This window comes from Sinocyclocheilus rhinocerous, unplaced genomic scaffold (assembly GCF_001515625.1).
Source record: "Sinocyclocheilus rhinocerous isolate Xijiao unplaced genomic scaffold, SAMN03320098_v1.1 scaffold1180, whole genome shotgun sequence".
In the NCBI taxonomy this organism is placed as follows: Eukaryota; Metazoa; Chordata; class Actinopteri; order Cypriniformes; family Cyprinidae; genus Sinocyclocheilus; species Sinocyclocheilus rhinocerous.
Window position 1 is genome coordinate 1367972 of NW_015665886.1, and position 11648 is coordinate 1379619.

General features: G+C 36.2%; 2 protein-coding genes across 4 annotated transcripts in view; one reads left to right on the plus strand and one right to left on the minus strand.

Moving 5' to 3' along the window:
- Positions 1-591: 591 nt before the first annotated feature.
- Positions 592-4035, minus strand: LOC107731643 (pre-mRNA-splicing factor 38A). The gene is made up of 10 exons (XM_016542786.1): positions 3842-4035; positions 2861-3020; positions 2640-2761; positions 2456-2541; positions 2159-2269; positions 1943-2049; positions 1804-1830; positions 1091-1194; positions 932-980; positions 592-842 (listed from the first exon to the last, which is right to left on the minus strand). Exons 1-10 carry the CDS (start codon positions 3969-3971, stop codon positions 797-799), a joined length of 942 nt encoding a protein of 313 aa, XP_016398272.1. The 5' UTR covers positions 3972-4035; the 3' UTR covers positions 592-796.
- Positions 4036-4127: 92 nt separating this feature from the next.
- The window catches only part of LOC107731641 (origin recognition complex subunit 1), a 13805-nt gene continuing 6284 nt past the window's right edge, over positions 4128-11648 (plus strand). For 2 of the 3 annotated variants that reach the window (XM_016542781.1, XM_016542779.1), the window contains exons 1-11: positions 4128-4308; positions 4636-4754; positions 4973-5100; positions 6840-7012; positions 7318-7696; positions 8475-8700; positions 8912-9028; positions 9284-9346; positions 10103-10204; positions 10378-10612; positions 10747-10853. In XM_016542781.1, coding sequence (XP_016398267.1) covers positions 4657-4754; positions 4973-5100; positions 6840-7012; positions 7318-7696; positions 8475-8700; positions 8912-9028; positions 9284-9346; positions 10103-10204; positions 10378-10612; positions 10747-10853 — 1628 coding nt within the window. In that variant the 5' untranslated portion in view covers positions 4128-4308; positions 4636-4656. The remainder of the gene's footprint in view (positions 4309-4635; positions 4755-4972; positions 5101-6839; positions 7013-7317; positions 7697-8474; positions 8701-8911; positions 9029-9283; positions 9347-10102; positions 10205-10377; positions 10613-10746; positions 10854-11648) is intronic. The other variant, XM_016542782.1, reaches the window with a different exon arrangement.

The window sequence follows — 11648 nt, forward strand, 5'->3', positions numbered from 1 at the left end:
AATTTCCTCACCGTCATACTTTTTTTCTAGTTCAAGTGACGAGGATAAAAATTTAAATGAAGATTTGATCTTCGTTATTTGCCAAATTACAAAAATACCTAAACACCATGTCATTTTAGTCACGGATCACACGAAAATATTACGATCAATCTGAAACTCATTCAAGTGTCCCTTAATCTATACAGTCCACCACCCTTTGTACACTTCTACATGTCTTTTCTTTTGAAATTCAAAAGTAAAAGTTAGGTTGCTTTACGTTTTGCTTATTACCCTACTTTATATTTAAAATAAATATTTCATCTCTCTCATGAAATTAAATGCAGTTTGGCCAACTTTATCCCAGAGCACTAAAACAGTACAAGAGCAGTTATGTCCAGACTTTTCTTGGCTTTAGCTGTTCAACTTCAATTTTGTTGTAGAATCGAATGTACCTGTACAGAAGTCTCCAAATTCAGAGACTGAAATCATACCAAAATAACAGCAAAGTCAATTTTCTTGTAGACCGTTTCAATCATTGTCTTTATAACATGAAAAATGGAACTACAATACATCAAATGTTTATTTTACAAAGTACAGTTAATTCAGGATGAAAAAAAAATCTACAATTTATGGTTGTAAATGTCAATTAAAAGTATAAAACAGCATCAAAAACCTATGAGGACTAAACTGGGCTTGGGCAATTTACACAGAATAAGTTCAAGCTTTTTATGACAGAAATGGCTCCGTTTCTCCATATATTACAGAGCAAAAAAATATCTATAAAACAAGAAAAAAAAATTCACACAGAAAACGGAGATCACTCATTTCCTCTTCGACTTCTCTTGTGACTCTTCTTTGACCGACTAGAACACAAAGAGACAAATGCACCATGAAACAAGAGGGTAAAAACAAAGACAAAAATGTAAATTCATTTGATATATCTAAGTATTACCTTTCTGGGGACTTGGAGTGACTGCGATGCCGGTGACTTCTGTGGTGACCTGGAAGAAAATATACCAATATTTCTTAATGATCAGTTTTGCCAATTACTCTAATTATCTTAAATAAATTGTGGTGACATATTGAGTACTTCAAAACAGCCTTGCTTTACCTGGAGATTTGGAGCGATGTCTTCTGTCCCTGGATCTGCTGCGGTGCCTGCGGGGACTTTTGCTGCGATGACGGTCCCGATCTCGCTCACGTCTGGGTGATGGACTGAATAAATGAACAGAATAATCAGTAGGGCTGTGCAATATATCAAAATTATCGAAATATCGCAAATGTACATATCGCAATATGCATATCGCTAGAGCTTGCAATATTTGGGGCCATGAACAAAAGACAAAGAGAAAATCACTCACTGCTCTTACCTAAATAACTTTTGTAGCTTAAATAAGAATCAGTGCATATTGAATTCAAAGAGGAAATACTAAGCAGTGTTTTATTTTTCCTTTTTATTATTCAGTTCCTAAACTCATGTTAAAATGATTACACGAATGTTAAAATTACATTTTTATGTAATGCTCGAGTAAAACACTACCGTTCACTTTCAGAAGTTGTTGTAGGGGTGCTTTCTTATCAGAATCAGAATGAGATTTATTCACCACTGTTTCATTTGAGCATGTGGCACTTTAAGCATTATCGTTTCGCATATCGAATATCGCATTATTTAATGAGTTATCGCATATCGCATTTTTCTTCAATATCGCACAGCCCTTGTAATCAGACAAATGTATTATACTGTATAATCACCTAAAATAATATGCCCCACTAATAATGTATCTAAGACACTAATAATGTGCCTAAAAAAAATTTATTATATACCTTCGTCTTTTAGGTGACCTGCTCCGTCTAAAATGAGAAAGAAAAAAACCAGAAGAGAATCAGAAGATTAATTCTTCATCTGTTACACCAGAAACCTGAAATAATTTAATCTAAATGGATGATTAGCACCATCACTGACCTTCTGGGTGAGCGGCTGCGTCTGTAGCGTGGAGAAGGAGACCTGCGTGGCCGGTCCATATCTCTATAACTTCTTCTGTGTGGCTCTGGTGACTGCACTCTCTCTGGCTGCAGTACATATGGAGAGGTTGTGTAACAATCACAATTTATTATATATAACTATTAATAATAATAATTTTTGCTTGGATAAAAAAAGACATTGTGAGTTCACTTTTACCTTCTCTTCTTCCTCATCCTCCTCATCACTGGTTTCCACCTCATCCAGATCTTCTTCCAGAGCACTAATCCGAGTATCCAGCAGCTCAGCTTCCTCCAAAACTTGTCTCTTCTGTGAAAAAAACAAATGAAGACGTGGACACATTATTTTATAACATAAACGACTCAATACATTTCCTTTGAAAACACAAATGCATTCAATTTATGTAAAAAAACTATACATATACATACATACACACACACACACACACACACATACATACATATACACACACTACACATAATAAGTCCAACCAACCTGAAGTCTAGGGAGGATGATGTCACACATTCGCTCTGCATGAAGCAGCTCATCTATAAACTCATCAACATGCATCAACTCAAACTCTGTGTAAAGAGGAAATGTTATTTGCAAACATCTTTTTCCAGCAAGGATAAATTATTTCATGCCACATACCCACTAAATATTTAAGAAAAATGCCCACCTCCATTTCTGTTCTGGCTTTTAATTTTTCTGTAGTCATTGTATAATGGTTCTAAATACTTGTAGCAATCTACAGAAGTTCCAGTCAGGCGCATATACATTGCTCCAAGCAAACGGACATACCTGGAGGGGGAAAAAGCAGATCAGTAATGCAACACACAGCACAATGCAAACAGGAAAAGGACAAACTGTATACAGATAGAGCAGTATTTGCATACTAACTTGAAGTCTTCATTCTTGATGAATTCCACAATAATGTCCTTTTCAGGCTGGATCTGCAGCATCTTTAGGGTCAGACACAAGAATGGAGTAGGCTTGATGTTTCCTCCATATACACCACCAACATACTTCAGTTCCATTGCTTTGTCCACGACAAGTTCAGCTTGATTTTACAGAGGGAACAATATTAGTGACATTTAAAACTATGCTTGGCACATTAATTCCACAAATCCATACATGCATATGGAGAAATTTAAGGTAAATGTTTTATAACAGACCATAACTCTGTCAGGCCTACAGCATCATATTTGATACATGACTTAATAAGGCCTCTACATTTTCAACCTGCACAAACCTTTGCTGAAAAACCTGTGTAGGCAATCTTGTACATGTCTTCTGCCATCTGATTGATGTTACATAGTTTTTAGGGCCTTCTTCATATAATTCTAAAAATGTCCACCTTTTGCTGTGGAATCTTTAATGATTTTTAAAGTAAATGTAGAAATAACTTTATTATTTCAAGATGAACATTTACTGGACTGCAGCAACCATACTTTATTATCAATACATACATTTTTTAAGAAAAATCATTTAAAAATGCAACAGGCTTTTTGAGGAATGTTTATCACTCAATCACCATTGTATTGCATTGCACTATGTTTTGACCCCCACGATTAAAATGTTATTCTACTATATTAAGCTTTTTTTATTATTATTATTTTATGGTTAAATAAACCGTTCCATTTTAATACACACATTCGAAGTTACTCCTTTCTAATACAGTATCAAGTCACATTACTAATGCTGCCAACAGAAAACAATGAACAACAGCAGGTCAGCTTTAAAATATAATTAAATAAAATTAGGTAATCAGTAAGTAGACTTGCTTAGGTCATTTCTGTGAGTAAGGTAAATAACTAGCGTGGTTTTCAATGCCACATTAACAATTACAGTATGTACGTTAGTCCAGCACACTTCTCTCACCTGTAAGTCCAAAACATTCCTCTTTCCAGTACTTGGACTCATAAATACGTGTTCGTATAATCTTCTCGACAAGGTACTGAGGATTTGTTCCATGTATACTATTGGCATCTTTTACCGTTCTATTAGCCATGGCTCAAAATTGTAAACGAACGAACGGATAATCGGAACGCTAATATGCCATGGAGATATATCGAAGAATGACTTCCGGGGAAAAGCTCGCGTCACATCCGTAAGGTCAAGCGGTATTTTGCTGTCCAATCAAAAATACTTCATACGTCATCTGCGCGCGAAAGAGTCGTGCGAGTTGTATGATTGTGCTTTCTTACTACTGTGCTGTAAGATGCGTTCAACTTCATATATACATTAATGTAGATTTCTGAGCATTTAAGTGAGACGGAGACGGAATACTGTTGCTTATTTATTTGTTTAATAAGGAAATTTGATACGGTTGCAGATATTATCGGCTGGTGAGTAAGAAAGAAAGGTGCTGGGGATTTAAAGTTGTGTAACTTACATAGTGAATTTTGATGTTTGATACCTTATATAAAGAAGACGTGGTTATTTTATTAATTTATTCTTACATCTCCAATAATAAAAGTTATTTTCTTAATGACAGGTATTTAAAGGTTAATATATCACTTTAAGTTATTGCATTTAAAATAATAATAATAAAAGTTCCAAATTCTACAATTTTATATTTGTTTAAAATAATTTTTCTGTATCTTTTTTTCCTGTTTGCCATTTTTACTTTTTTTACTTTTCATTAAGTACATAATCGATGCTGTACTTTACAGACCTCATATCAGACCTGCACCATGAGCCGCTACATCACAAGACTGAGAATGAGAAGAACCTACAAATGGAATGGGAGACCAATTGGTGAAGACAGGAAGCTGAAAAGGCAATACTATGAGTAAGTGTGCGTACCACATTCAGATCAAATCACAAGACACAAGTGATTTGAACAAATATAACTTGTAATTTGATTATGAGGCTTTGTGAGTGAGAGCAGTCTCTATAAAATGTGTGTTTTTAAAAAAATCCTTATCCAGTAGTCATGGAAATTCAAATGGTTAAAAGATGTTTTAACCCAGATTTTAACCGCAATAATGCTTTGATTGATCCTCACAGATCCATGTCCATTTCTGTGGAGGGAAAGACAGAAGATGCAACCGTGTCTTTAGGCCAGTACATTTTGATTGAGGGTGATGACGATGACAATCCCTTTGTGGCACAACTTCGCAAACTATACACTGATGGTAGGAATATGCCCTGTTTTTATGCAAAATGTGTATATTTTAAATGTGTAGTACTTTTACTCGTTTATAAATCACTCAATTTATCACTTGTTTATAAATCACTCGTTTATAAATCACTCAATGGCCTAGGACCCAAATACATTGCAGATATGCTCACTGAATATAAACCTAACAGACCACTCTGATTATTAGGATCGAGTCAGTTAGAAATACCAAGGGTTCACACAAAACAAGGGGAGTCAGCTTTTAGCTATTATGCCGCCCGCAGTTGGAATCAGCTTCCAGAAGAGATCAGATGTGCTAAAACATTAGACAACCTCATCTGCATATAATTTCTATGCATATTCCCATCCACCTGACACCATGTTTAACACCATCAAAGGTACAAGACATTAAGGAAATATGAGATACGGAATATAAATGCCATTTGTGCCATGCACATTAATTTTTATTGCTAAAAATCATCCGGTATCCGTGTTATGTTTTAGAATAAATATATCAAAATATCCATAAAAACTCTTTAAAATAGTTCTCAGAAAAATAATTTAGAATAGAGTTGATCTCATTAGTTTCCACTGGCCAAATAAACATCAACACTTCCGTGCAGCTGTGGTTGTACAGTAAGCTTATCATTGGTCCTATTCAAACCGGACAATAGACCGTTCCACCGAATCCAGCAGTGTCCGCCACAATTTCGAAGTAAGGGCGCATCATTGATCATTGTTCTCGCTAAAAATATTTTCTCATAACATGAGATGTGCAGTTTACTTTAAAGATAAATTATTGTGCACCTATAGCACTCCTCGCTGTCATTGAAACATAACATACCACAGGAAAACTAATCAAGCGCATCCACTACAAAAAAGGCTATTTCTAAATTCATATAATTTTGGTTTAACTTCTGCGTAATGACTTTATGTAATTTCAGTGCCTATCTCCATTAATGAGAGTGGAAAATTTAATGTAAATGTATATGATGAAATGAAAAGTGGCATTGAACAGCTTGAAAGATCAAAGACAATTTTTAATATAACTCCGACTGGATTCGTCTGAAAGAAGAAAGTCATATACACCTAGGATGCCTCGGGGGTGAGTAAAACGCAGCCTAATTTTCATTTTTGGGTGAACTAACCCTTTATTGAGAGTGGAATATTTAATGTAAATGTATATGATGAGGAAATGAAAACAGTTTAAAATCGTTGTTTACTTCATTACTTTTCTTTCTCCAGGAAAGAAAGTCCGTACGCATGGGTCAGAGTTTGCGTGCAGGTGCGCAAATTTTCCCGTCAAGTTTGTTTTTTATAAATCACACCTTTTGCGTAGGAATTGGCGTACGCCTCTTTCAGAGCCGGTTTTGTGCGTACGCAACGGTTATAAATGAGGCCCCAGATGTGCTAAAACATTAGCCACATTTAAATCCAGACTCAAAACTCATCTGTTTAGCTGTGCAATTATTGAATGAGCACTGTGCTACGTCCGACTCTGAACTGATTGCACTGTATTTTATGTATAATCATTTCTATTTTTAACAGTTTTAAATTTATTTTAAATCATTTTAAAAGTTTTTAAATTCCTTGTTTTATAGTTGATTATTTTTTTAAATGATTATTTTACTTCCGTTTATGTAAAGCACTTTGAATTACCATTGTGTATGAAATGTGCTATATAAATAAACTTGCCTTGCCTATTTGCATGCATTCTTGGTTTATGTAGTTGGTTTATGTAACATTTGTACCCAGATTCAGGAAAGAAGAAGAGCGCAGTAGTGCAGTGGTTTGTGCGGATGTGTGAAGTTCCTCAGAATAAACGCAAGCTCTTGGGCAGAGATCCCCATCCACAAGAGATATTTTTGTACCAGGACCGCTCTTGTGATAATGAGGTGGATGGAGAGACCATTCTTGGAGCAGTACAGGTAAGCTAGCATGGTATGGTTGTAGGATTTAAATTATGAAGGGATTTCTCATATTTGTACATGATGAATGTGCATCACACTATGATCAAGAAATGCTTGTGTAGTTGATTCAAATTATTTATTCTATTTTTTAAATGTAAAAATGTAATTAATTCTATTTGATAAAAGTGTTATGTAAAAGTATTGTCTTATTATATATAATTTAAACTAAAATTAATATATCTTATTATATATAACATTCATAATAATAAATTATCTTTATTATTTCCATTATATCCAATAATAATTTATAACTTTGATTCTAGATTGAGTATGTCCCAGCTGAGGATTCCTTCCCACAGGGCAAGAGCAAAGACATACTATTTGCCAAACTCTTGTGGGATACCAAATCCTTCAGAGCGTTGGATCCTGAGCTGATGCAGCCCCCTCAGAGCCCTAAATCTCCCCCACCATCTTCACGGGGCCCTCAGACTCGTGCTCTTCCAACCCCAGACCCCTCGGTAATGAAACGGGCCATGTCAGGCACCCTCACCCGAAAGAGCATGAGCACCGGCAAAATGAACTCCAGTGAAGCAGAGTCTCTTCACTCTGCCTCCAAACTCTCTGCAGCTAAAGCTCTTAGTGCAAAGAGGAGAAGCCGAGCTTCCTCTGGGCCACATGTTCGCAAGAAGCTGGACTTGTGCAGTGAGTGGCATCCATCCACATATATTTTGCTTTTAAAGGAATAGTTCACTCAAAAATTAAAATTTGTGGATAATTTACTACATCCAAGATGAGTTTGTTTCTTTATCAGAACAGATTTGGGGAAATTGAATGGCATCTCCTGCCCACCTGTGCATCCTCTGCAGTGAATAGGTGCCGCCAGAATAAAAGTTCAAACACCCGATAAAAACATCACAAGTAATTCACACAATTCCAGTGTATTGTGAATCAAAAAGCAAAGTGTTTGTAATAAACAAATGACCACAAATAAAGCAATTTAACTTTAAACCATTGCTTCTAACCAAAATAACAATCCATAATCTATAATAGCTTTTCCTCCAGTAAAAGTCCATCACCTGTTGTCCTCTCACACCAAAATCCACCAACATATAGGTTAAGAACTGTTTTGGACAGTTTTTGCTTATAAATGGTGATTGATCTGTGCATATTTCTCTCCTGATTTAGACGAGACATCTTATTTTTTCCTGGAGAAAGAAATGTTATGGATCGAGAACTCGTATTTTATCTAGAAGCAACATTTTGAAGTTAAAAAGGTCTTAATGATGGATTTGTTTATTACAAACGTGCTTTTTGCTTCAAAAGACATTAATTGATAGACTACAGTCATGTGGATTACTTGGTGAGCAAGTGTTATTTTGTGTGAACTAAAGAGCAACCGTTCTTTTTGGGGGAACTATTCCTTTAATGGTTTCAAAAGCACCAAACTGAACTGACCTGTGTTCCTCTTACATTACGGTAGGTCCAACTAAAAGCATGTCCCGAGATGATGTTCTGGGGAAGATTCTTGATGAACACACAGAGAAGACGCTGAAGTCTAAGTTGAACACGTCTCCAACAGGTCGCATCTCCATTTCTATTAGACCAACTCCACTAAATCTTAATGAGGAGGAGCGTGTCTCTCCTCTGTCCTCACACAGCCCTGATAAGCCCAAACTGACTGCACATGACAAAGACGATGCAACCAGGTACATCTATTTACATTGGAAGTTATATATTGGTTCTTTATGTTCTTATATATGGCTTAGTACTTCTACTTAGTACTGTGCTGATCATTTTAGTTAGAAATAAGCAAACCTGTTTTGTTCTTCACACGTTAAAGACTGTTTTAATATCCTATATCCATATAAAACTAAAAAACAGTAGAGTCTAGTTATAAAAGTCCTGCTGCCCTCCTAGTGTCTTTCTTGGGGTGCAGCCTATTGGGGATGATGATCCAGAGCCACTAATTAGCACAAGCAGAACTCCCCGGAAGAGAGAGGCAACCCCTAGGAAAGCAGGTCTAAGAGGCCTGAAGTGAGTCATGTTCCTCTATTGCTCCACGGAGGGAATACAGACTCATTTTTTTTGGATGGGCTTTGGCTATCTTTATTAAACATGTTATGTGGCTTTATTTATTTTTTCACACTTAATGCATTGTTTGAACACACAACTACTTTCATCCAGATCAGTGCACTGGTGGCCCCTGCTTCACTTTCTTTATGCATTGATATGTTTAATTTGAGTATGAAACAACCCATAGAGTAACCTAAATGTGTTTTTTCAAACAAGGGCAAGAACTCCATCCAGGAGAAAAGATTCCACTGCACTCAGAGAACCAGCACTGGGTGCTTTGTAAGTGATGCAACTGCCTATTGTGATATTGCAATCAAAAACACTGTTGTGAAATGAATTTGAGCTGCAGCACTTTTGTGTACAGGTTTTAGAAATTGAAAAACATTTTATTCAGTTGACCAGTGAAGGGGCAGCATATCACTGTTAAGATTGTGTTGTCATACAGTAATTTAATGGCACTCATCCATGACCAGGTCTTGAGGCAAGCAGACAAATTTCTCAACAGCCACATTTAAATATTCTTTCTGAATGCACATGATGTTTTATTTTAATTATATCTGTTACATTGTAAGGTGCATTTAAACTTGATTGGTTAGGGGCATGTACTTGTAACTTGCAATGATATTGAAATCTATTACATGTCACACATGTTTGGAGACTTTTAGCTGCATCACTAATAATTGAAAAAACGATTTGTTTTATTAATTCAATTTAGCAGGCATGCACATGTTCTTGGGAAAACATGACTTTTGCCTTGTAACTTGTAGTAGTGAATAAGAGGCATGTACTGTGCAGACCTGCTTTGGCATTTAAGTTCCTATGGCACCATTTGGACAGTTTGACCTAATTTTCTAATCTATAAATTCAGTTATTCAGACCAAGATTAAGTTATTGCATTTACCTCTTATATGATCTCGCAATGGTGTGAGAGTAATAGATTGTTGTTAAACCTGATATGCATGCAAACTACTTGCTACTTGTCAAAGTGTTATTTTTTTCTCTCTTTTCTTCATATTCCTGTTAACAAACTGATAGAGCTGAAGAGGAGCATGAAGATTCACCCATCCAGACTGCTGCCACTCCTCGCTCTAAAAGGAAATCTGCCCAACTTGTGTCCTCACGCATCAGAAAGCAGCTGTAGGTCCCACTAAGGCTGTGAATTTATGAATTAAAATACACACACACACACATACATACATACTTGGGGCTGTTCACACAGGACGCTTTGTGCATTGTCTAACTGAATGTTGTTTTGCATTTGATTAATCTACTTTTAATTAAATGATCAGTGTTATTATCTGTTTTTACAGAAATTTATTAGGCAACAAGGTTGACCTGCTGTCAGATGGTGAGGATGGTGATGATGATGACTGCTTCGTACCTTCTAAAACTGATCTGCAGAGTAGCAGCGATGAGGAAGAGGAGGCAAAGATTGACAGCGAAGATGAGCTTGTAGTGAAGAAGTGTAGAGGATCCCGAACACCCCGATCCACAGAGAAAACCCGTGTCTCTGCTAGAACCCCACGTAAAACGCCCATCAAGAAGGTTCAAAGAAGTTGATTTTTGATATGATTAGTCTTCCTGCTAGCAGTTAATATGCCTTCACAAAACCAAATCTGTATTTCAGATGAAGATAACACTGGATGTGGCAATTAATTTGTCTTTTAATTTAACTCTAGACTGCTCCAGCCACCCCACGGACACCACGTCATGCCACTCCCAGCATACCCAGCCGGAGTGCACCGGCTAGGAAGCCAGGGAATGTTCTGGAAGAAGCACGAGCACGGTAAGCAACTCCACAGTCTATAGTCCCATAAAGTTGTCCGTTTAACCAGCAAAACTATACATTTACATTGTGTTTACATTTTTGGAGTAAGGGTGTCAGTTTAACGTGTTAACTTAATTGTTATAAAAAAATAACTTAAAATATTTTAACGCAGTTAACGCACTGGCCCCGCCCCCGCCCCCAGACCTGTACATCATCTTACATTTCATACAGTCGACTGTTGACAAATATGATGCAGGGCAACAACTCCATAAATGCAGTTATGCCCTAAAATTTCAGATATTGGTGCAAAAATGCCCCTGTATGTTTTTTTGTCTCATATTTATATTACATGATAAGCGATATCACACGAGCATGGAGAGCAGTATTACACTAGTGCTGTTTTTGTCCTGAATATCACGAGTTTAAATGTGATTTTATATATCAGTTCAGTAAATAAGAAGTTGATATTGTGTTATATTTTAAACACAATATTATGTGTTTTTGCTCAATTTAGCAAAGAATATATTACCTTTAAAGTCATACCAGAATTGTTGTGCGTCCCCGAGCAACACAGCAGTGATTAGTTTCTGAATGAATCCGCGTTTTGAATGAATAGTCTGAACCAATGATTCAAAGACCCATTCATAAAGTGAGCCGTTTACTGAATTCCTGAATGAACGAATCGACTGAAGACATTTACCGCCACCTGCTGGCAGATTTAGTTTCTTATTTAGAGTATAATTTAATTAATTAACAACAACAATAATAATAATAATAATAAAAACATTAAAGGGATAGTTCACCCAAAAAATT